This window comes from Zalophus californianus, chromosome 5, assembly GCF_009762305.2.
Source record: "Zalophus californianus isolate mZalCal1 chromosome 5, mZalCal1.pri.v2, whole genome shotgun sequence".
Classification (NCBI taxonomy): Eukaryota; Metazoa; Chordata; class Mammalia; order Carnivora; family Otariidae; genus Zalophus; species Zalophus californianus.
The window spans coordinates 85,744,079-85,768,727 of record NC_045599.1 but is presented as its reverse complement, the minus strand read 5'-3'; the positions used below and the strand labels follow the sequence as shown (position 1 = coordinate 85,768,727).

General features: G+C 38.7%; 1 protein-coding gene across 6 annotated transcripts in view; it reads right to left on the bottom strand.

The window, feature by feature from the left end:
• The window catches only part of MAN2A1 (mannosidase alpha class 2A member 1), a 168,143-nt gene that overhangs the window by 98,125 nt on the left and 45,369 nt on the right, over positions 1-24,649 (bottom strand). For all 6 annotated transcript variants that reach the window (XM_027604650.2, XM_027604653.2, XM_035727548.1 and 3 more), the window contains one exon: positions 7,602-7,729. In XM_027604650.2, coding sequence (XP_027460451.1) covers positions 7,602-7,729 — 128 coding nt within the window. The remainder of the gene's footprint in view (positions 1-7,601; positions 7,730-24,649) is intronic.

Here is a 24,649-nt window from a genome sequence, read left to right as displayed (position 1 = left end):
AACTCTCAGAGGACCGAGAATATGTGTCAAAACTCAAAGAACTGACCACATATTTTTGCGTTTCACATATGTAATTCACCTCTAAAAACTGTAAAGAAATCTTTTTTAAAAATAGTTTATTTATTTATTTGAGAGAGAGAGAGAGAGAGAGAGGGAGGGAGAGATCATGAGCAGGGGGGCAGGGTAAAGGGCGAAGCAGACTCCCCGCTGAGCAGGGAGCCTGATGAGGAACTTGAACACAGGACCCTGAGCCAAAGGCAGATGCTTAACTTACTGAGCCACCCAATTTAGCTCATATTTCTGTGCTGTCAGTTGCTTCACTGAATCACACTCAATTTAGTATTTTTGGTTTTTTGTGGTGGTATGGTTTAACAATTCTGGAACTACTTTTCATGTATTCTAAGGTTGAGCAAATTAAGACCAGGGAGCCAGGGTTCACACTGTTAAGGAACTACCAAATATGTAAATGTGGGAGAGCAGAATGTACTTTAGGACACTGACTTGAAATAGGAGGTATCAGCACTAATTTATGGTTTTGTAACACACACCCACACCCACACCCATTTTCTAGCTCTGCCCCAGGAGGGCCTAGATGCAGTAAAACCTCAGTACCAATGAGCACACCTTAGCTTCTAGATGATGACTTCTAAACACTATGCTCTATTAAAAATAACCTTAAAGAAATGGCTCATCCCAGGACAGTGGCTGGTAAAATACAAAATAAGCCTGGAACATATACTTAGAGCATAAAGTAAAGAAATGGTCAAAGAATAATGGGAACATATTAAAATAACTCAGGAGACAGCCTGTAGGGGCTTCCACTATCCAAATGTGTGACAATTGGGGCATCAAAATAAACAATGATAGTACTGGGTTATAACCCACTGAATAAAATAAGAAGCCATGAGATCCATGAACCCTAAATAAAAAGAAAATAAAAAAAGAAAGAAATAGGAAATAAAGGAAACAAAAAGGAAACCAAAAGGAAAGGTATATTCCTTTCAGTAGAATGCCAACTAATAATTATAGAAGGAATGACAGAATTAGAAAACCATCAACGGATCCTAAAATTACAACAGGCAAGTTTGATGAGGAATAGGATATTTAGCTAATCTCAATGTGTCTCCCACAAATAAGTTATTAGTTAAAGAAAAAAGATATAACAGTACAGCAAAGAAACTTAAGAGACACAAATTAAGCAACTGACCAAGGCTAGCAGCACCAGTATTAGAACAGGGAGACATCATGTGCCTCCTGACAGGATGCACTGAGGCCAAGAGAACATCACTGCAGTGATATTCGAGCAAAATAAGTAGATTGGTTTAGGGGCACCTGGGTGGCTCAGTCGGTTAAGTGACTGCCTTCGGCTCAGGTCATGATTCCAGGGTCCTGGGATTGAATCCCACATTGAGCTCTCTGCTCAGCCGGGAGCCTGCTTCTCCCTCTCCCTCTGCCTGCCACTCCCCCTGCTTGTGCTCGCTATCTCTCTGACAAATAATAAAATCTTTAAAAAAAAAAAAAAAGAAGTCGATTGGTTTAGGTTAGGAAGGAGGGAAGAAGGGAGGGAAAGAAGGAAAGAGGGAAGGAAGGAAGGAAGGAAGGAAGGAAGGAAGGAAGGAAGGAAGGAAGGAAGGGAGGGAAGGAAGGAAAAACAACCTGAAGCTAATCGTGAGGAAATGGACATACTCAAATAAAAGGACTTTCTACAACAAAGTTCTGCACTCCTCAAAAATATCAAGGTCAAGAAATTTCTAAAAAAGGCTGATAAAAAAGGCTGAGGAGCTAGCTGTTCCAGATTAAAGGAGATTGAAGAGATGTGATAACTAAATGCAACACATGAGCATGGTTGGATCCTGGACTCCATGGGGAAAAAAAAAAAAAAGCACCTTTTATTAAAAAAAAATGCTATTGAGAATTTGAATATAGCCTATGAATTTGATTACAGTATATCACTGCTAACATTCTGGATTTGATAACCTTCTTCTAGTTATATAAGAAAATGTCCTTTTTTTTAAATTTAACTTTTTAAAATTTTGTTATGTTAATCCCCATACATTACATCATCAGTTTTTGATGTAGTGTTCCATGATTCATTGTTTGCATATAACACCCAGTGCTCCATGCAGTACGGGCCCTCTTTAATACCCATCACCAGGCTAACCCATCCCCCACCCCCCTCCCCTCTAGAACCCTCAGTTTGTTTCTCAGAGTCCAAAGTCTCTCATGGTTCGTCTCCCCCTCCATTTCCCCCCCCTTCATTTTTCCCTTCCTACTATCTTCTTTTATTTTAACATCTAATGTATTATTTGTTTCAGAGGTACAGGTCTGTGATTCAACAGTCTTACACAATTCACAGCGCTCACCATAGCACATACCCTCCCCAATGTCTATCACCCAGCCACCCCATCCCTCCCACCCCCCCACCACTCCAGCAACCCTCAGTTTGTTTCCTGAGATTAAGAAGAAAATGTCCTTATTTTCTTAGAAAACACACAATGAAGGATTGGAAGATAAAGGAAGAAGATGCCTCCAACTTACTGTCAAATAGTTCAGAAAAACATGCATTATGAATCTAAGTACAGGACATATAAAAGAGCCCTTCCCAGCTGTCATGCAGCTTTTTATAAGTTTGAAATTATAACAAAATTAAGTTATAAAATAATAAAGGATTGAAACATCCCAAATAACAAGGGCGGAATTAGCTTATAAGTGAGAGTAAAAATCACCATCAAATTCTACAGTGATGTCAGATTTTAGCAACGTTAGGGATGTTTTCCCTATCAAACTCACATGATCCACAGGAGCAGCACCCTAGCTGCAGTGGACTTAAGAGTCCCTGGGAGGTGATGAGACAGAAAAGGAAGAATGTAAACCATATTTTTTAAAACTCTGACATGAAAGGAGGTGAGAGCTAGGCAGAGCCTAGAGAGGACCCCAGTATCCCACTAGGGTTTTCCTTGGTATGGTAAGTATTGTTTTAAAAGGGGTAAGGGGCAAATTTAGGTAAAAGCGCAGCATAAAAAAGTGCCAAAGTTTTATAAAGGGTATGTTTGCCAATAATACCAGGAAAGATCATGAAAAAGATTTTGTGCCATCAAGCAAGATTATCAAAATATATAATAAAGTAAAATTGTTAGGAAAAATGACAAGAAATGGTCATTAAAAAGAATAAAATACACCCTTCAATTTTTGACAAACCTAACAGACTTAAAAATTAGAACATAAGTAATATGAATAATATAATTGTCACTGGATTATTCCAAGTACATTTAATATTAAAGCTTAAGAGAAGTCAGGGAACAGTTAGAAAAACAGGTATTTTGGACAAAAGACAATGTTAATAACTCAAACTTCAAAAAGTTTATGATATTTTGGGCAAAAGATAATCTTAATAACTCAAACTTCAATAGGTTTATAATGATATTTGCATAATAGAGGTCACAAAAGCAGAAATTAACAAAAAACTAAACAATTTAAAAAGCATTCCATGACAAAATATCAAGTGTCCAAAACAACATGCTGTTCTAAATTGCTTAAAAAGCAAAACAGAACATGAATTTACAAAATGCAGCCAAAGCTACAAAAAGATATTTCATTTTCTCAAATGTGTTCATTATCTAAATGTAAGAGCTAAAACCATAAAGTTCCTGGGTAAAAACCACAGAGTAAATCCTTATGACCTTAGGTGAGACAATGGTTTCTTAGCTGTGACATCAAAACACAAGTGACAAAAGAAAAACTAAAATGGACTTCATCAAAATCAAAACTTTTGTGCATCAGAGGACACCTTCATGAAACTGAAAAACAACCCACAGAACGGAAAAAAGTACTGGCAAATCATTGTCTGACAAGAAACTAGCATCAAGAATATAAAGAACTCTTACAAGTCAAAAATAAAAAGACAAAGAACCCAACTGTAAAAATAGGCAAATAATTTGAACAGACATTTCTCCAAAGAAGATATATAAATAGCCAATACACACATGAAAAAATGTTTAACATCATTAGCCTTTAGGGAAATGCAAGTCAAAGCCATGATGAGCGACCATTTCATACACACTAGCATGGCTAAAATAAAAAAGACAGTAACAAATGTTGCACATGTAGAGGAATTAGAACTCTCATACATTGCTGGGGGGAACGTAAAATGGTGCAGCCATCATGGAAAACAATTAGGCAGCTCCTCAAAATGCTCAACATGAGCTACCATACGACCCAGCAATTCCATTCCTAGGTATAAACGCAGAAGAAATGAAAACGTATGTCCTCATGAAAACTTACGTTAGTGTGGGGTAGGGGGATGGGGTAATTGGACGGTGGTCATCAAGGAGGGCACTTGATGTAATGAGCACTGGGTGTTATATGCAAGTGATGAATCACTAAATTCTACCTCTGAAACTAATAATATATGTTAACTAAATTGAATTTAAATTAAAAAACTATATTTGCTGGGAAAAAAAGCCAAAAACCAAAAAACAAACAAACAAAAAAACCTTACACAAGTGTGTATAGCAGCATTATTCACAGTAGCCAAAAAGGGGAACACTAAATGTCTATCAACTGAAAAAAGGAGAAACAAATGTGGTCTTTCCAAACAAAATAGTATTTATTCAGCTATAAAAAGGAATGAAGCACTGATACATCCTACAACATGAATGAACTTGAAAACATCATGCCAAGTAAAAGAAGCCAGTTACAAAGGCCATATTGTATGATTTGGTGTATGTAAAATGTCCAGAAGAGTCAAATCCATCCATACAAAAAGCAGGTGAGAGGGTGCCTGGGTGATCAGTTGGTTAAGCGTCCAACTCTTGATTTAGGCTCAGGTCATGATCTTAGGGTCCTGAGATTGAGCCCCATGTCAGGCTCTGTGCTCAGTGGGGAGTCTTACTTGGATTCTCTCTCTCCCTCTGCACCACCCCCACACACTCTCCCTGTCTCTAAAATACATGAATACATCTTAAAAAAAAAAAAAAAAAGTAGATTGGTGGTGGCATGGGCCTGGGGCAGGGAAGAGTGGAGTCATAAAGGAGTGTGACTATTAATGGGTAAGAGATTTCTTTTGGGGATGTTGAAAATGTTCTAAAAATAGAGGGTGGCAACGGTTGCACAACTCTGTGAATATATACTAAAAACTACTGAATTGTATACTTTAAGGGGATAAATTTGATGATATTGGAGACAATACAATTTTAAGAAGAAAATTTATGCTGAGCAAAAGCTGCCAGATCCAAAGGAGTCAGTCCATATATACGAAGTTCTGAAATAGGCAAAAATAATCTACAGTGATAGAAATCAGAGAGCAGTTGGCTGCAGGAGAGTTGAGGAGGATGAGGGAACGTCCTGGGGTGATGAAAAAGTGGCTTAACTAGGTATATATATTTGCCAAAACTTGAACTCTATAGTTAAAGATTTGCATGTTGCACTGCATAGAACTTATATGTCAATAAAAGCTAAACATAAAGAAAAAAATCCCCAAACTGAGGTTTATAAAAGAAATATTCTTGGTTTAGAACATAATTATTTAAGAAAAGTGGCACTGTGTAGGGGGTCCCTAAGTCTGCCACCCCCATTTAGTGAGCTGTTAAGAAAATGTACAGGACTCGGCATACAGTCATACTCACAGCTATGACTTATTACAGTGAAAGGACACAATGCAAAATCCACAAAGGGAAAAGGCACAGGGGCACAGTGTCCATGGGAAACCAAGCACAAGTCACACAGGACAGGTTCAATCCGTCCATGTTTTGACAACAATCAAAACAACTGTGACAACAGTGAAATGCTATCAAACAAGGAAGCTCCTAAGAGACTCAGCGTTCAGGGTATTTTTGGGGGGCTGGTCATGGAGGCATCCTCAACCTAGCAGTACATATTAAGATTCTGGGACTTCCAGAAGGAAAAGAACTCAATACACGATCACAGTAGCATCTGTGATTAGCATAAACTACATTGTTTTTACACAGTTTAAACACAGTGAAACAATTCCACAGTATCTGTGTGGTAAGGATACATGTTTTTTATTGGACTTATTTATTGGCATTTCTGTTTTTTTCCCATTTAAAAATTTTTTCTGTGTTAAAGTCCCTGCCACCCCCACTCATTCTTTCTTTATATTTTGGAATAATTCAAACTTAAAGAAAAGGTGTAAGAAAAATATGAAGAACTCCCATAAACTCCTCCACCAGATTTACCAATTATTAACATATTTGCTTTATTTTTTCTTTTGCCATATCATTGGTGTGATTGTTGTTATTATTAGAATAAGCTGCGATATCACACCTGTACACAAAAAAGATAACACAGGAGGTCTGAAAGTGCTATCTTTAGAAAGGTCTTGCTTGGAAGGTTTGCCCTTGGCTGGTGTCTGGGGGCCTGGATTTCCTAAATGCTACAAAACTGTACTCAGATATGAAATATTTGAAAAGAATTACCTACCGCATTGCAGGATGCAAATATTAGGTACTGCAAAGATTTAAATGAGTCCCATGTTCTTACCAGTTCTAGTGAACACCTGGTTTTATCGGGGCAGGGTCCTCTCCCACACATCTTGTGGTAACAAGATCCTTCTTTCCCATGGAGGACGTATTCACATGGTTCCAGTGGAGCGGACCATGCCTTCCACAAACCCCTCTCCCCCATGACCATTTCCAATAAACTGACTAGGGCTTGATGATTTCAGCCCCTATACCTCTGGCCACAGAAACTGGCTCAGAGTTACGCACTTAATCCAAAGTAAGACAATTAGGTAAGGCATTAAGAAAAACTTCTACTGATTAGACTGGGAAGATGAGAATCCTAGTTTGCCTATGGCCCTCTTACTCACCATGTGAAGAGAACCAGGAGAAGACTAAAGTCATACAAAAATAAGCAGAGCCAAGCAGAGCCTGGGTGGCTCAGTCGAATGAGCATCCGATTCTTGACTTTGGCGGAGATTATAATCTCAGGGTTGTGAGATCAAGCCCCGAGTAGGGCTCCATGCTGGGCATGGAGACTGCTTCAGATTCTCTCTTTGCCTCTCCCTCTGCCACTCCCCCACCCCCCCTCTCTCTCTCTCATAAATAAATAAATAAATAAATAAATAAATAAATAAATAAGCAAGCAAGCAAGCAAGCAAGCAAGCAAGGAAGCAGAGCCAAAAGAGATGGTGTCCACACAATATAACCTGAGTCTCCTGGATCCAACCTTACCTGAACCTACCATACTTCCTGAATTCTCAATGACAAAACTAATACCTTCCTTTCATTCTTCTTTTTCCTTCTTTTTCCTAGGCAAGTAAATTAAGTTTTGCCTCTTCTAACCAACAGTTTTAACTAATATAAAATTAAAATCCTAATGGGATACTGTTAAAAGAAAATTATTCTAAAATAAATAAGAATCTACACAAAATAATAGATTACAAAGTAGATGACCCTAAAAGTGACCACAATATATTTATGCAACTTAGCTTATGATGGAGGAAACATCATAAATTAATGAAGGATAAAAAAAATACTGGGGAAATCAGTTATTTAAAAAAATAAAATAGAGCCTCATCTCATGTTCCCCAAAATTAATTGCCCAAAGTAGTCCAAATGAAGAAGAAAGACGTCAATACATACCTAGATTTTTTTCCAGCCACTGATGTCCTTCAATTAGTTGGTCAATTAAGGCAAAATAATGTGGAGCAGCTTCATCAGGCATAACCCAGCCACCTGTCACAATTTCAAACTGACCGTTCTGTAGCAAACTAGAGAGAAAATAAATATAGGAGTTTACAATAACATCCACAAGAACAGTTCAAATAAAAGATTTAAAATAGCATAAACATCAGGGACGGCCCTTAAGCAAGTATAACCATTACTTACATGAGTTACTAAAAAAGTTTTTTAAACCAGGGAATAAATTTCAACTTTGGGGCCCTGGTGATAAAACATCCTTAGTGAAGTGTGTGTGTGTGACCCTTCCTTCCTAGACAAAGCCTCTGCAGGTCACTTTGGAAGTTCCTTTTCATAAGGTTATAATCTCCCAGACAACTTCAAAGATCCTGATGTCAGGAGACACATCTGATTTATTTCTGAATCTTACAAAGCACACCTAGCAAAGTGCTTTACTTGCAGTATATGCTGAATGTTTACTGGAGGGCTGTCATTTTAAGCATGATATTTGTTTCAATATACCTATATTGAAAATCAATATTTATTTTAGTCCTTCTGACAATGGTAAGTTAATCATGCAAACTACACAAAAGTAATAATAATAAAGGTAAAGCCAGTAAATAACACATGCCTCTGGGAATACAGAAAACATTATAAAGCACTTTGCTCCAGATTCAGTTAAAATGTGTCTATATAGTTTATTTTACATTACTGAGTGAAAAGCTCTAACATTACCATTATCTGTCCATTGGGTACTCCTTTGCCATAATACCACACAAGGTAACTAGATTCCCCACCCCTGGAACAACTGAATTGTTACAAGAAGATCCCTTCCTCAAAAAAAAAAAAAAAAAAATCACAGACTATTAAAAATTTGAAGTACCTAAGGAAGTATAGAGGTCAAGAATTTAAGCAAACACCTTAAATGCCATAGACTTGTCAGTCTGCAGTAAGATGGTTTGAAAAATAGTGTAGAATTTCAGAAAGAAAAGTAGCTTTAATAAGGATACACATCACTGGATACCTACCCCTAACAGCCAAGTACCAAGCCAAATTTTGTTGAAGCTGCCCAGAGGCATAGAAGATAAACATTTTCCTACAAAGCCTGTAACAGAATCCACTACATTAACACAAGATCTGATTTATTCAAACATATGCATAATCATATAATCAGTGAGAGAGTGGATAATGGACACAAATTTTAAAAATGAATGAATAATTCCTTGTATAAAATTTTTAAATGTTAATTTAATCCTGTATTGCCATGGGAATCACCAACTAACATAATTTCACATGGACACTGTGATGGCTCATTATAGTGTCTAAAAAACCCAAATGTCCAGTCAAACCTTAGATTCTCAGAGGCCCAAATCAAGAACTTACGACCATAAGCTGGGAATCTCTAAAAAAAAAAACAAAAAAAAAGACAAAAAAAACCCCACCCATTTCTTTAAGAACACAACTAAATCCAAGGCTATTTTATCCTACCCTTACTGTCAAACTGCTTCCAGTCAGTTCTCTTTCTTCTCTTTCTGGTGATTGCCAGATTTAGCCATACTCCGGAGGCCTTGGCCCACACCCAGCTCTTAAGTCTTATGGCCAGTACTTAGAAGCCTGAGATGTCAGGACAGATCTGGGATTTAAACTCTGGCCATCAAATATAGAAACGTGGCTCCTTAACTCAGCATTCTAGTAAACAGATCTTTTGGAAAATTTCAGAAATAAATTGGTCAAAACAAAGTCTTTGCTGCTTCTGAATAGTAAATAGAAATTACAGATTAAGAAGTCTAAAAATTAAAAAAAAAATCACTCCAATGATGGAATTTTTCATCTCAGTTTTATTTTGCTACGTGATCCCTGTCCCCAGGCATGAATGGGCTCCAAGAAACAGCTAGGTGAGCAAAGAATCATACCTACTATATACAGCAACTAATTTCCCCAGGTCCATTTGTAAACAATCTATCCCTTCCTCCTCCCCATGATGGCCCAGATGTCTGTGATCAGTACTGACTTCTTACTCGAACGCAATGATTACCTTGAAGACTGACTTGTCACTTAATTTTGGGAAGGCATGAAAAGCCTCCCATGCATTAAAATGTTTTCCACAATTTTTTTACCTACTTATTTTCTTCTCTCCTATTTTTTCCAAACTGATTGGTCCCAAGTGTCCTCATGTCTCAGCCCAAATAAAACCTGCCCAGAGAAGTCTCCCTGAGTACCCAAACTAAATCAGTCCTCCCACCATACCACCACACTCTCACACGACAGCATTTATCACCAACCAGAATTACCTTGTTCCGTTTCCATGTCTCCTCCCTCTCCCTCCTCAACCCCACCCACCATGAGAGCAGACTGTAAGCTCCCAGAGAGCAGGGACTAGCACCTGCTGTTTTGCTCACTTATCCACACCCAGCACTGAGAAGTGTGTGTGGCATGTAAGGGGCACTCTGACAGCTGTGAGATAAATGAGGAATGATTGAACGAGACTCTCGGCTCAAAGTCAGTATTGACAGAAAGTTTTAGATTAGATGAAGCTCACAGACACATGCAAAATAAACTGGACAGCAAGGGGCCAGGTGGAAAGGAGTCTGAACAATCTGGGTGTGAGGTGGTACAACCCAGAATATGAAAGTGGTGGGGCGTCTGGGTGACTCAGTCAGATAAGCGTCCGTCTTCGGCTCAGGTCATGACCTCAGGGTCCTGAGATCGAGCCCCGTGTCGGGCTCCCTGCTCATAGGGGAGTCTGCTTCTCCCTCTGCCCCTCTCCCTCCGCTCCTGCTTGCTTGCTCTCTCTCTCTCACAGAAATAAATAAAATCTTTAAAAAAAATATGAAAGTGGTAGGAAATATGGAAGAGAAAGGAGAGAGAGGAGGTGTCTCATAAAAAATCATCCATGGGAATTGGGCAATGACTGGCAATAGAAGGAAGGATGAAAGCACATATGTCTTGGGTGTTAATTCCTGGTGTTTAACGGCACCGTAGTGTGACACACACAGTGGAGGTGAGAAGGGAGGTCACTTTGTGATCATAAATATAAATATGGATAAGGCTGTTTGATAGGCCGGTGAGACATCCCAAAGGAGCTAACCGAAGATGAAAAGTTCAGGAAAAGAGGCCGATATAAAAATTAAGCTTGGGGGGACTAAAACACAGAGGAAACAGAGAAGCTAGGAGGTGAGGAGAAAACAATCAAAAGGACAGTAAGGACCAAGCAGAAGGAAAATATAAAAGGAAATAGAGGCAATAAGAAATGTGAAAGATAAAAAGAATAAATCTGTGCAAACAGCCTGAAACATTCTAGAAAACAGTAATGAGGTGCAACCTATGCTCCCACTTGGTAAAAGGCATTTTTACAGTTAAAAAGCTACCACGTAATTGTGACTTACTCAGAAAAAGACACATCGGTGGGCCAGAATATAAAGCTGAGAAATAAATTTTTAAAATATTTATACTATTAAAATAGCAAATTACATTACTGGAAAAGAATGGGATATAGTTTTATTTAATAAAAGCTTCAATCAGAGGGATTTAAAACAAACTCATAAGAAAGCCAAGTTATTACATCATACAAACCAAAAGACTGATACTTTGAAAGAGCATGCTCATATAGGTTTTTAAGAAAAACTAAATGAATAGGTCACAACAGGCATGAATGTCACAGTCGCAGGCCAGAAAGGACACAGGTTTTAGCTTTTCTGAGGATAGTGTCTCTAACCAAGCAGAAGAAAAACCAAACGGGGGAAAAAAAAACCCATGATATGAAATATGAAACAATATAACAATGATATGAAGCAATATAACAATGACTAGATACCTGGCCAAACAATCAGGTTGGTGAGTACTCCTATTCCACTGAACTGCCTGGTTTTCCTAGTCTATACATAAGAATCGTGAAAACCAGATGATAAACTCTAAGACTCTTAGAGGCAGGAAGGTGTGGTCTTTATATTAAATTTTCACTGTGTTAGGCACAAACACTCACCAAAACCAAACCAAACCAGAAACCCACACACAGCAATTGCAGAAGAGAGAAGGGCACAAAATTCCCATGTATATGCCTGTATTCTAGAATATATGCAGTTAAGTATCTCATGAACGACAGAAAAACAAAAAAGGTCCAAAGAAACACGAGGAAAACATTAACCTGATGATTGAGAAACACAGCAATGATCATCATCATTTAGTAACAAGTACAAAAAGTAGGACTGCCAGTCTACAGAAACAACACCTCACGAAAGACAGAAAAATATTTATAAGCAATAATAGAAAGGCTACGGTAGCCTACAAAAAGGTAGGCTTTTTAATTTATATATATATATTATTTATATGTATATTATATATAAAATATAAATATTAAATATATATTTATATTTAAAATTGCCACTGTTAGCAACATGATGAAAATAAAATTAAGACAGACTGCAACTGTATATTTGAGACTTCAATTTTTTTTTTTTTTTAAATCAAGCAATGGGAAGTACAGCTACAGAACAAGTCACTTAGAAGACAGGTGCTTCCAGTGTCCATGCACTTAGTGCTCAACAAGCACAACTGAGCTATTTCTCTGGCCCAGAGGAATACAAAATCAAAAAAGACATGCCCACTCCATAGGATCTATTTCACCGTTTCTGCCAAGAGACGCTTCTGGCAAAATTTTTGCATGTACACTTTTCCTCGTATTTCCTAATAAACATGAGCTCTAGAAGGGGAAAGGGAGGGAAAGAAAAGAATACAGACATACAGAAAATAGGAAACCAGGCACTAACTTCAAAATTAACAACACTCCTGTTTCACTTTTTTAAATGGTTGACCTGTAACCACTGGTAACAGCATTACACATTTCTGTTTCTACTATTTCACTGCTGAGGAATTTGGTATAAAAAGCTTAACAAAAGAACTGATCAAAATTAGGCTGAGCATATCTGTCACAGCTCGATTTGCCTAAGACGCAGAATTTACACTTAAGAATGTCCTTGCCAGGCACACGAAGCAGCAAATCATTTTCTCTGAGTGTCACTTTTTCCCCTCTGTAGACTCATCACACATTTGGAACTTGGTCACACATAGAAAGATAGACTCAAAGAGCTTTTTTCCCTAATGGGGAAATGGTTACAGATAACTTAGTAAAAAATGCATCATTTAGCCAGCTTCAAAGAACCACAAATTAATTTCACATGAGAAAATGAATTGAATTTGTAATCATACATCTGGGGAAATATGAAATAATACAAGATGATGTACAGGGATTCATTCTTAAATAAAAATTTAGTTAAGTGGAAAATTCAAAAAGATGGAGGCTCCCAACAAATCAATTAATAGCCTAAAAACATTTGCTTATCATGTGTCTGATTCATACACCTTTCATGGGAAGTATCTAATATATGAGAACAAAAATAAAACCTGTTTTAAGACTCCTCATATAATACTAATTGGGGATATTCATCGTATACTTCTGAATATTGTTGATGCCTGTCTTTAAAAATATGGTACACGAGGGGGTGCCTGGGTGGCACAGTTGGCTGAGCATCTGACTCTTGGGTTTCAGCTCAGGTCATGATCTCAAGGCAGTGAGATCAAGACCCAGGTCAGGCTCTGATCTCAGCACAGAGTCTACTAGAGATTCTCTCTCTCTCCCCCTCCTTCTGCCCCTCCCCCTGTTCACACATTCTCTCTTTCTAAAATAAATAAATGTATATACATGCATATATGTATATAAAGATTTAGAACATGAGGGACGGATGGCAAATGTGTTCTCTCTCATCATTCCTTCCTCACTTCATTCCAGCCATACTCCTTTCATTTCACTATCCACACGCTCTCTGCCCGGCATATTTTCCCTCCCAACACCTGCCTCACCGGCTCTTATGGATCCACCTGGAGCTTTTCCTAGCCACCACATCTCTTCTAAAGCCCAACCACCTATATAGTTACCTTTCATAAAACCCAAAACTTTCCTTTTATAACATTTATCACAAAACTTAATTACACACTATATGTTTACTGTCTTTCTCCCTCCATAGACTGTAAGCTCCATGAGGGCAGGAGTCACACCTAGTTTGCTCACCATTTAACACTCAGGGTTCCTATTAGAAAAGGATACCAATAACTCAAAAGACAAGTGAACAAAGAATATGCAGCATATATTTCAGAAATGGCCTCCCAAAAATGAAAAGAAATTTAGCCTCATTCATAAGGAAATGCAAATTAAAACATCAAGGAGATGTCAGTTTTACTTATCATATTGGAAAGATCAAAAAGTTGTGTAACATACGATGAGGTCAAAGATGTATGGAAATCGGTATTGTTACACATTGCTGGCAGTAACTATCAAATTGTAAAATGCATATACATTTTTATACATGTTCATTCAAATTAAGTCAGAAAATAAAGTATAAAAATAAACAGAAGCATTATACACACTAACTATAAAGATACATTCCATGCATTCACAAAAGACCAGAAATAAAACTACACGGTCACACACTGGGAAGAGTCAAAAAAATATTTTTATACTGTCTTTAAAAAGAGGAGCTCTTCTTTCCTGAAAGATTCTCCAAGATATATTAAGATTAAAAACCATGGTACAATATCCATTAGGATGGAAATTAGATTAAAAAAAAAAACAGCAAATAGGTGTCAAGGATGCGGAGCTACTGGAAACCTTGTACATTGTGGGTGGCAATGTAAGGGGGGACAGTTGCTGTGGAAAACATGGGGGGTCCTGCAAAAATTCAAACATAGAATTACTAAATGATCCAGCAATTCCACTTCTGGGTATATACACAAAAGAATTAAAAGCAGGGACTTGAACAGATATTTGAACACCTATGTTCACAGCAGTATTATTCACAATTAGCCAAAAGATAGAAACAACCCAAATGTCCAATGATGGATGAATGGATAAAAAAATGTGGTATATTCATGCAATAAAATATCATTATTCAGCCTTAAAAAAGGAAAGGAATTCTGATACATGCTTCAGCATGGATGAACCCTGAAGACTTTATGCTAAGTGAAATCAAAGCCAGACACAATAAGACACATGATTCCATTCATATGAGGTACCTAAAGTAGTCAAACTTACAGAAACAGAAAGTAGAATGGTGGATGCCAGGGGCAGGACTGAAGGTGAATGGTAAGTTATTGTGTAACAGGTACGGTTACAGTTTGAGATCATGAAAAAGTCCTAGAGATGATGATAGTTATGACTGCACAGCAATGTGAATGTACTTAATGCAATCAAATGGTACAAATAAAATCAGTAAGATGCTAAGTTTTTACGTTATGAATATTTTACAATAAAAAAACAGTCATTCAAAAAAAGATCAGCACAATGTGCATAGCATGCTATTATTTGCATAATAAACATGTATTTGCACACAGGTATATGTACATATGTTTTCCTGTATATCTATAACAGTTCACAGCAGCTGCATTCTGTGGGAAGAACTAGATGGCAAAGAGACAAGAGTGGTTCATCCCTTACCCTTCACTGTGTACCCTTTATACACTTTATACACTTGGACTTACATTAATTAAATGGGGGCACCTGGGTGGCTCAGTCGTTAAGCGTCTGCCTTCAGCTCAGGTCATGATCAGGGTCCTGGGATCGAGCCCCGCATTGGGCTCCCTGCTCCACGGGAAGCCTGCTTCTCCCTCTCCCACTCCCCCTGCTTTGTTCCCTCTCTCGCTGTGTCTCTCTCTGTCGAATAAATAAATAAAATCTTTAAAAAAATTTTTTTAAAAATTAAAAAAAATAAAACATTAATTAAATGAAAATTTTTTCTAAACTATAAATATTATACCCTGATTTCTCCTAAACACTGAAAACTAACATAGCTATAGCATAAAATAATCATGAAATGTTATTTAAGAATATTTCCCATATTAGATGGCTCAATTAATCATTTTTTTAAAGATCTTATTTATGTGGGGGGGGGAGAGAGCATGAGTGGGGTAAGGGGCAGAGGGAGAGGGAGAAGCAGACTCCCCACTGAGCAGGAAGCCTGACACGGGCCCAGGGCCCAGGGATCATGACTCGAGCCGAAGGCAGACGCTTAACTGACTGAGCCACCCAAGCACCGCCATTTCTGTAAAGTTTTAATAAAAGGATATTCTTTATGCAAACTGGTGCAGCCACTCTGGAAAACAGTATGGAGTATCCTCAAAAAGTTAAAAATAGGACTACCCTACAATCCAGCACTGCACCAGGTATTTACCCAAAGGATACAAAAATACTAATTCAAAGGGATACATGTACCCCAAAGTTTACAGGAGCTTTATCCACAATAGCCAAATTATGGAAAGACCCTAAATGTCCATTGACTAATGGATAAAGATGTCATATATATGTATATATATACATAATGGAATATTAGCCATAAAAAAGAATGAAATCTTGCCATTTGCAATGATGTGGATAGAGTCAGAGCGTATTAAGCTAAACGAAATAACTTAGAGAAAGACAAATATGACACGATTTCACTCATGTGTGGGATTTAAGACACAAAACAAAACAAATGATCATAGGGGGGAAAAAAGAGAGAGAGGCAAACCAAGAAAGAGACTCTTAACTGTAGAGAATAAACTGCCAGTTACCAGAGGGGACGGGGGTGGAGGGATGGGTGAAATAGGTGATGGGGATTAAGGAGGGCACTTGTGATGAGCACTGTGTGTTGCACGTTAAGTGTTGAACCATTATACTGTACACCTGAAACTAATATTACAGTGTATGCTAACTAATTGGAATTTAAACAAAAACTTAAGAAAAAAGAAAACAAAAAAAAGAGGATAGTCTTTAAATATTTCACTGTATAGTGAATATTACCTTCATTCTATCATTTTCCAAACCAAAATTAATAAAATGCTCATTCATAATGAATCAAAAAATATATGAGATTAAAGAATAAAATTCAAAAACATATTCACTATCTTGCTATAAATGCATAAGGGGTTATGGGAGGCCCAGTTTTTAACCAACTTATTTTACTTAATACTATACCAATGCACACTTTCCATGTTAATAAACAGACCTATCATCATGCTTATAGCTGTACTGTATTTAAAGGACTTTTGAGATATCAACACAATACATGTGTGTTTGGTTTGATCAGTTTTGACAAGTGTTTATACCCCTGTAATCACCAGCAAAAACAAGATACGGACTATTTCCATTAACTCAGAGAGTTCCTTCATGCCCCTTTCCAATTATTTCCTGCCTCAAATGCTCCAAAAAAGAAAGACATTCTTACTTCATGATTTCTGTCGTAATAGATAGGTTTAGCTACTCTTAGACTTCATAAAATAAAATCATACAGTATTTATTCTTCTCTGTCAGGCTTTTTTTGTTTAACATGTTCATTAGATTCAACCATATTACCATGTATTTCAGTAATTCATTCTTTTTCATTGCTGCGCAGTATTCCACTGCACAAATATGCCTTTTTCATCTATTATCTTGTTGATGGACATTTGAACTGTTTCCAGTGTGAAAGTACCATGAAAATGTCTAAACAAGTCTTTCTGTAAGCATGTTTTTATTTCTCTTAGGTAAATTCCTAGCAGGGGGCTCCTAGGTCTTATTATGTATGTGTTACTTTGGAAAACTCTGGTGGTTTTTCAGAAAGCACTTGTCCCATTTTATATCCCCACTAGCAATATGACAGTTCCAGTTGCTGCACGTTCTTGTCAACTCTTGGTGTTGTCAGGCTTTTTGATTGTAGCCATTCTAAAGGGCTTGTGATAGAATCCTGTAGTAGTTACAATCTGAATTTCCTTGATGACCAGACATTAACCAGCCCGAGCACACACACCTTCCTCCTCACTGCTGAAGCCTCATAAACTTCTTCCAGGTGTTTGAACATGCCAAGCTCTTGCTGATAATCCCTGGTCCATAATCACAATTCTCCTCTCATAACCTGGAATTCCTTCCCCACCCCCTATGTAACTGGCTAATTCTAAACCCCTTTCAGGTTTCGGCCTGAATACCGCCTGCTTCAGGAAGCCTTCCAAGACACACTTCTTGCTTCCATAGAAGGAAACACTTTATTGGGATACTATGTTTTTTTGTTTTTTTCCCTTATTTTATTTTTTTAAATTTTTTTATTTTATATTATGTTAATCACCATACATTACATCATTAGTTTTTGATGTAGTGTTCCATGATTCATTGTTTGCGTATAACACCCAGTGCTCCATTCAATACGTGCCCTCTTTAATACCCATCACCAGGCTAACCCATCCCCCCACACCCCTTCCCTCCAGAACCCTCAGTTTGTTTCTCAGAGTCCATAGTCTCTCATGGTTTGTCTCCCCCTCCGATTCCCCCCCCTTCATTTTTCCCTTCCTGCTATCTTTTTTTTTTTTTTAACATATGTATTATTTGTTTCAGAGGTGGTACACATCTGTGATTCAACAGTCTTACACAATTCACAGTGCTCACCATAGCACACACCCTCCCCAATCTATCACCCAGCCGCCCCATCCCTCTCACCCCCCACCACTCCAGGAACCCTCAGTTTGTTTCCTGAGATTAAGAATTCCTCATATCAGTGAGATCATATGATACATATCTTTCTCTGATTGACTTATTTCGTTCAGCATAATACCCTCCAGTTCCATCCACGTCATTGCAAATGGCAAGATTTCATTCCTTTTGATGGCTGCATAATATTCCATTGTATATATATTTACCACATCTTCTCTATCCATTCACCTGTCAATGGACATCATGGCTCTTTCCATAGTTTGGCTATTGTGGACATTGCTGCTATAAACATCGGAGTGCACGTACCCCTTTGGATCCCTACATTTGCATCTTTGGGGTAAATACCCAGTAGTGCAATTGCTGGATCGTATGGTAGCTCTATTTTCAACTTTTTGAGGAACCTCCATACTGTTTTCCAGAGTGGCTGCACCAGCTTGCATTCCCACCAACAGTGTAGGAGGGTTCCCCTTTCTCCACATCCCCGCCAACATCTGTAGTTTCCTGACTTGTTCATTTTAGCCATTTTGACTGGTGTGAGGTGGTATCTCATTGAGGTTTTGATTTGGATTTCCCTGATGCCGAGCGATGTTGAGCACTTTTTCATGTGTCTGTTGGCCATTTGGATGTCTTCTTTGGAAAAACGTCTGTTCATGTCTTCTACCCAGTTCTTTGGGTGTTGGGTTTGATAAGTTCTTTATAGATTTTGGATACTAGCCCTTTATCTGATATGTCACTTGCAAATATCTTTTCCCATTCTGTTGGTTGTCTTTTGGTTTTGTTGACTGTTTCTTTTGCTACTATGTTTAATTACATGTCTTTCCTGTTCTGCCTTGAAGACTGGAATCAGGTCTGTCTTCCTCATCTCCTGTATCCCCGAAGTCTAGAACAGTTAAGTATTTGTTGAATGAATGATGGAGTAAATAAAGGAAGGCTTCGGAAATAAGGTAATATTTCAGCTGAGTCTTGAAAAATGAGTAAGACTGAGATTATCCATTGCACAAAAGGAAAAAAAAATTCTAAGCTCAACTCATGGGCAAATTCCTAAACAAGAAATAACATGTGTCTGAGGACACCCACGTGGCTCAGCAGGGCTAAGAGCAGACTGTGAGGCAGGAAGTGATCAGAGGGAAGGATGGACAAGTAGGGAGGAATCAGGGCAAGAGCCAGTGTGTGCCAGACAAAAGAGATGGATCTGTACCTTTTGACACTGAAGCATCACTGAAGCATTTTAAAGCCAAGAAGTGAAATGGACAGAATGATATATTAGAAACCTAACTCTGTTGGAGAAATGGAGGACACTTGGAAGAGACAGAGGTAGACACAGAAAGACCAGCTGGAGGTTTTCATAATAGTAGGAAACACAGAGTAATGGGCCTGGAGCTGGGGTTCAGAGCACAGAAATACTAAAGAGGCGTAACTAACAAGGCTTAGGGGGACTGACTGGATTTGGCCTGAATGGCAGATGGAAAAGGCAGAGCACACAATGCTTAACAGCACTGGTTCTGGGGCCGGGCTGCCTGGCTCTGGTCCTCATGCCCTACTCACTAGCTGGAGGATCTTAGGTGCGTTCCTTTACACCCCTGCCTCAGTTTCCTCATAAGGAAACTTAACTCATCTTAACTCCTAAGAAAACTATAGGACTGACCGGATATATACATGTAAGTGCTTACAACATGCCTGGTATACGTTAAGCACTCAGGAAGTGTTAGCTGTTACTATTATCATTAAACAGGGAAAAAAGATGTTGAGGCTGGCACTTTAGATCTGGACGCAGGCCAACATCTAGTAAAACAACAGCATGGATGAGCCTGCAGGATGAAGAGGAGAAGCAAAGGGTATGACCCCCACAGGCGAGAAAGGGACATGGAGGAAGTGAGCAGAGGAGGAAACTGAGGGGATGAAAAAGGAATGCTCAGCAAGGCAGGAAGAGAAACAGGGCAGAAAGAGCTCTGGGTCACAGAAGACAAAAACGGAAAGAATTTCAAGGACAGTGAAGTGGTCACCGTTGATGCTGCAAAGAAAGCCTTCAGGGGGACGGCGCAAACATCCAGTGGATGGAGCAGCTGAGAAGTCCCTCATGGCTTTTGCCAGTATCCATGAGGTAGACAGAAGCCAGCAGCCGAAGTGGCTGAGGGGTAGAAGCTGCACAAAGCTGCCTCACTGGTAATGAACTGGGAGTGGAGGAAGTGGGGTGAAATACATACTTCTTCAAATACACATATGCTGCTGCTTCAACTATTAGAACTAAAATTATTTTAGACACCGGTGAATTGCTTTGATTCCTTTGATGAAATGCTATGTATCTTTAGGCTCTAAACTCAACCCAAATCTGCAATTTACTCTGAACATCACAAGACACACTGTAACTTCTTATTGCTCTGCAAATTTCACAGCAGCCTTCAGTCAAATACCATAAAATCTGACCTGTATAAAATGTATAATAAATTAACCTGTATGAGAACTTTAAAGGTACATTTTTATAGTGAAACCTGAAATGTACATCAATAAGTTTGGATTTGTATTATTTAAGAATGTGATCTCAACCATTTCTCTGATTTCAATAAGCAAACAGATAGTTAAGAAAATAGGGTACAAGGTTCACTTAAATATAAACCTAGGAGGGGCGCCTGGGTGGCTCAGTTGGTTAAGCGACTGCCTTCGGCTCAGGTCATGATCCTGGAGTCCCGGGATCGAGTCCCGCATCGGGCTCCCTGCTCAGCAGGGAGTCTGCCTCTCCCTCTGACCCTCTTCCCTCTCGTGCTCTTTCTCATTCTCTCTCTCAAATAAATAAAATCTTTAAAAAAATATATATATAAACCTAGGAAAAAAGATGTAAGAGAATGACAGAAAGAATAAAAATTTTCCATTCTTGGGGTCTCCCGAGTGGCTCAGTTGGTTAAGCATCTGCCTTCAGCTCAGTCATGATCCTGGGGTCCTGGGATCAAGTCCCACATTGGGTTCCCTGCTCAACGGGGAGCCTGCTTCTCCCTCTCCCTCTGCCCCTTCCCCCTCCCAGCTAGTGCTCTCTCTCATGCATGCGCTAACAAATAATCTTAAAAAAAAAAAAAAAAAAAGATTGTGCATTCTTGGCAAAGCAACGAAACCCAGCAATGTGTTGAAGATAAAATATTTTCATTAACCGTCACTTCAATAATCCTTCACTGATGATACCTTTCCTCCCCACACACATATGAAGCCTTACTTCATACCAAAATATCCACACGGAAGCTGGTCAAGACTTCGGTGAACACAAACTGTTCTAGGTTCCAACAACTCACTGGGCTTCTTCACTGAACACCAGTCTCAACAGCAAGAGCACATGCCCTGTAAAAACTGTTTCAGTGTCTCAGTGCCCAGAGAGAAAAAAATAAGTATGTAATATGCTGGGTGCTAGTCAAAAGAAATGCTAAGGTTAATGTTTCAGCTGCTTGATTCTGAATAAGGATTCACATTTTGATGTATTATAAACATCATGCAGTATTTAACTGCATTTAGCTGAAGAAAATTCAAATATGAAGCCTAAAAAGTAAAAAGAATGTTAACATCCTAGTCATTTTCAAAAATAAAACAAGCATAGACAGAAAATGTGTTGATTATTTAACGGGGGAAGTTTCTTTTAAATCCACTGGATATGTGTTACAAGTAGGCACAATGACTATAATTGATTAAATTACTTTAAATCACACACACACACACACACACACACACACACACACACACACACACACAAAGGCTAGATGTTGTTTGCATGGATCTCCCTTTAGTTAACTAGATTCTCATTTTTAAAAGCTTATAGAGCTGAATACTGCTGCCACAGGGGGTGAGAATCAAACAAGTCACTGCTAGAATAGATTATGGGGATCATTTCAGTTATGTTTCTGTTAAGTTTCCACAATCAATTGGTATTCTTCAGGGACAATAAAAGCTTACATGGAACTCTGCTGGAATTAACAGGTTCTGTTCTGCAATAGCTAGCTTGCAAATTTAGGTACAGACATATAATCCATAGACTCATCTTCAAAAAGGAAAAAATAAGCCAGTGCATAAGCATTATACTAGCAGTCAAAAAAATTCTATCAGTTAACACCACTTAGTACAAACTCAGAATTTTAAACACTGAAAGCACACCTATACATCTATTAACTTTTCCCCAAAACATACATTTAGACAAGAAATACTAAGAATGTTATGTTTGAGTAAGTAGGGGGAAAAATGCTATCACCCTAATTCCACAGATAACTATAATAAGTGAATAAAAGTGTACGATTATGCCAAGAAGGGAGAAAACTTTGACAAAGCTTGACCAGAAACAAAACTCATTTGCCCTAAGTTTGCTATAAAACAATGTTTTCTTTGGGACTCCTAGGTGGCTCAGTCGGTTAAGCGTCTAACTTTGGTTCAGGTCATGATCTCAGGGTTCTGGGATTGAGCCTGTCAGGCTCCCCACTCAGGAGAGGGGTCTGCTTGTCCCTCTCCCTCTGCCCCTCCCTCCATTTGTGCTCTCTGTCTCTCCCTCAAATAAATATAAAATCTTAAAACAAAACAAAACAAAAAGAACAAACAAAAACAATATTTTCTTCAAGCAAAATGGTATCATCAAGATCAGGCCTATATTCCAGAATATTTCGCATTGCCAAAATAGCATCTGTCAAAAGAAGTTTAAGACAATGAATTGAGCATTAGATTCTAATTTGTATTCCCACTCCTTACCACATCTTACCATTTTCTATCCTTAATTTAGGTTGAATCCCGTAACATTGATATTTTTGTACATAAAAATGGTGAAATACTGGCAATTTCATACAGCTCAACCTAAGTAAAATGGCCAACAGAGTAGAAAAAGAGAGAGAGATGTGCACCCAGCTAGCATAAGGAGAAGGGGACTCTTCCCATGCTATAAAATTGGCAGTGGATCTAACAGATACTACATAGATGAAATTAAAATTATTCAAGTACTGAGATGCCATCATCCTACAAAAAAAATCAACATGGAGTCTCAAATCATAAAGAGAAAGGACTCTGAGAGATTTGGGCAACAGCCCCTAATTTGGAGGGCCAAGGACTGAAGCAAAGCTGTATCTTGGGACAGACACTAATCACTATCTCCATACTTCAACCTGAGGGCTCTTTGAGAGCTCAACCTACAGAGAAGCCTCTCGACCCCAAGGTCCTTTCTGCTGCAGAGGGTAGCTCCCTAATGCAGCCATCCTGGGAGGAAACAAGCATGGCCTCACCTTACGAAAAGCAGCAGGCAGCAAGCCCAGTTTCCTTCGGAGGTAGCTGGACTCTCTCCTATACTCTTGTGAAGCAGGACCTTCAGACAGGCCAAAGCTCTTACTTGGCTTACATGTCACAAAAGAGAAAGCTGAATGGAGAAAGCTAATCCTGGCCTCCTCAGCCTCATCCAGCAGAGAACAAACACTTCATAAATCTCCCCATCTTCCCACTGCCCCAGCTCCTCTCCTCCCCTCGGCCACTCCTTCTCATGACAGGGACCTCTTCTCCAGCTGCTGGGTCCCTGATGCTTATGCAATCTTTCAGAATCCAGCTCTCCAACAAAGGATCTGAGGGGGAATACATCAGCTAGCTTTCTTGTTTGCCAACAACACCTGCTGACTCCGGAGAGGAAATGCACTGGGAGACTCTCCTGGGCACACAAAACTGAGGACTACAAGTCCAAGCTTAACGAAGGGCTGGAAGAAAATGAGAGGTCATGCTACAGGGATCACAGGGACCATGTCCCAGGACAGGAAGAGTCTTATGAACGCACCAGGGCTGTGAGGGATGACCTGCAACCTTCCCTCTACGTCTGCCTCCTCTGCTTCCTTTTGTCCATCCTCGTTTCACTCTCTAACAACTCAGAACGCTGGGCAGTAATACACTGATTAGCTGAGCTCAGGTCATAGCTGGCCTATCTGACCTGAGGCAGGAAGATGGAGGATCTGACATGTGTGAGAGGCCATTTCCCAAAAGGAAATCAGGGGGAATGGATGCTGGCCAATCACTATTAACTAACACCCACAACAAGGAAACAAAGTATTTAGTTAGAACAGGAAGGAATCAAGGCCAGTTACACTCTCTGTTTTGGGACAAATTCCAGGTGTATGTACGTCTGTTATTGTTCAAGGATGAATAAAAAGGAGGAAAATAATTGGACTTAAAGGGTACAACATAAAGAATGCAGAACTGAGGGGTAAAAAACAAACAAGCACACAAAAACAGTTAAAACCAAGCATTCAAAGCCAGAAAAGAACATGTTTCATACCCTCAAAGAACTGAATCTGAAGTGGGGGAAAAAAGAACCCTTAAGAAAAATCTCCCAAACATAGTAAATATAACAAAGAAGTCAAAAATGCATGTGGAAAAGCGAGACTCAATAACTAGAAAATTTAATCCCTAGAGAAAATAAAAACAGTATCTAGTAAGAGCAGAACACATAAGCCGAAGATATGTTTGAATTGACAGATGGAAAATTTAATAATAAGTTATACCTAGATACATGGTCAAAATTTAGAATTTTATGGAT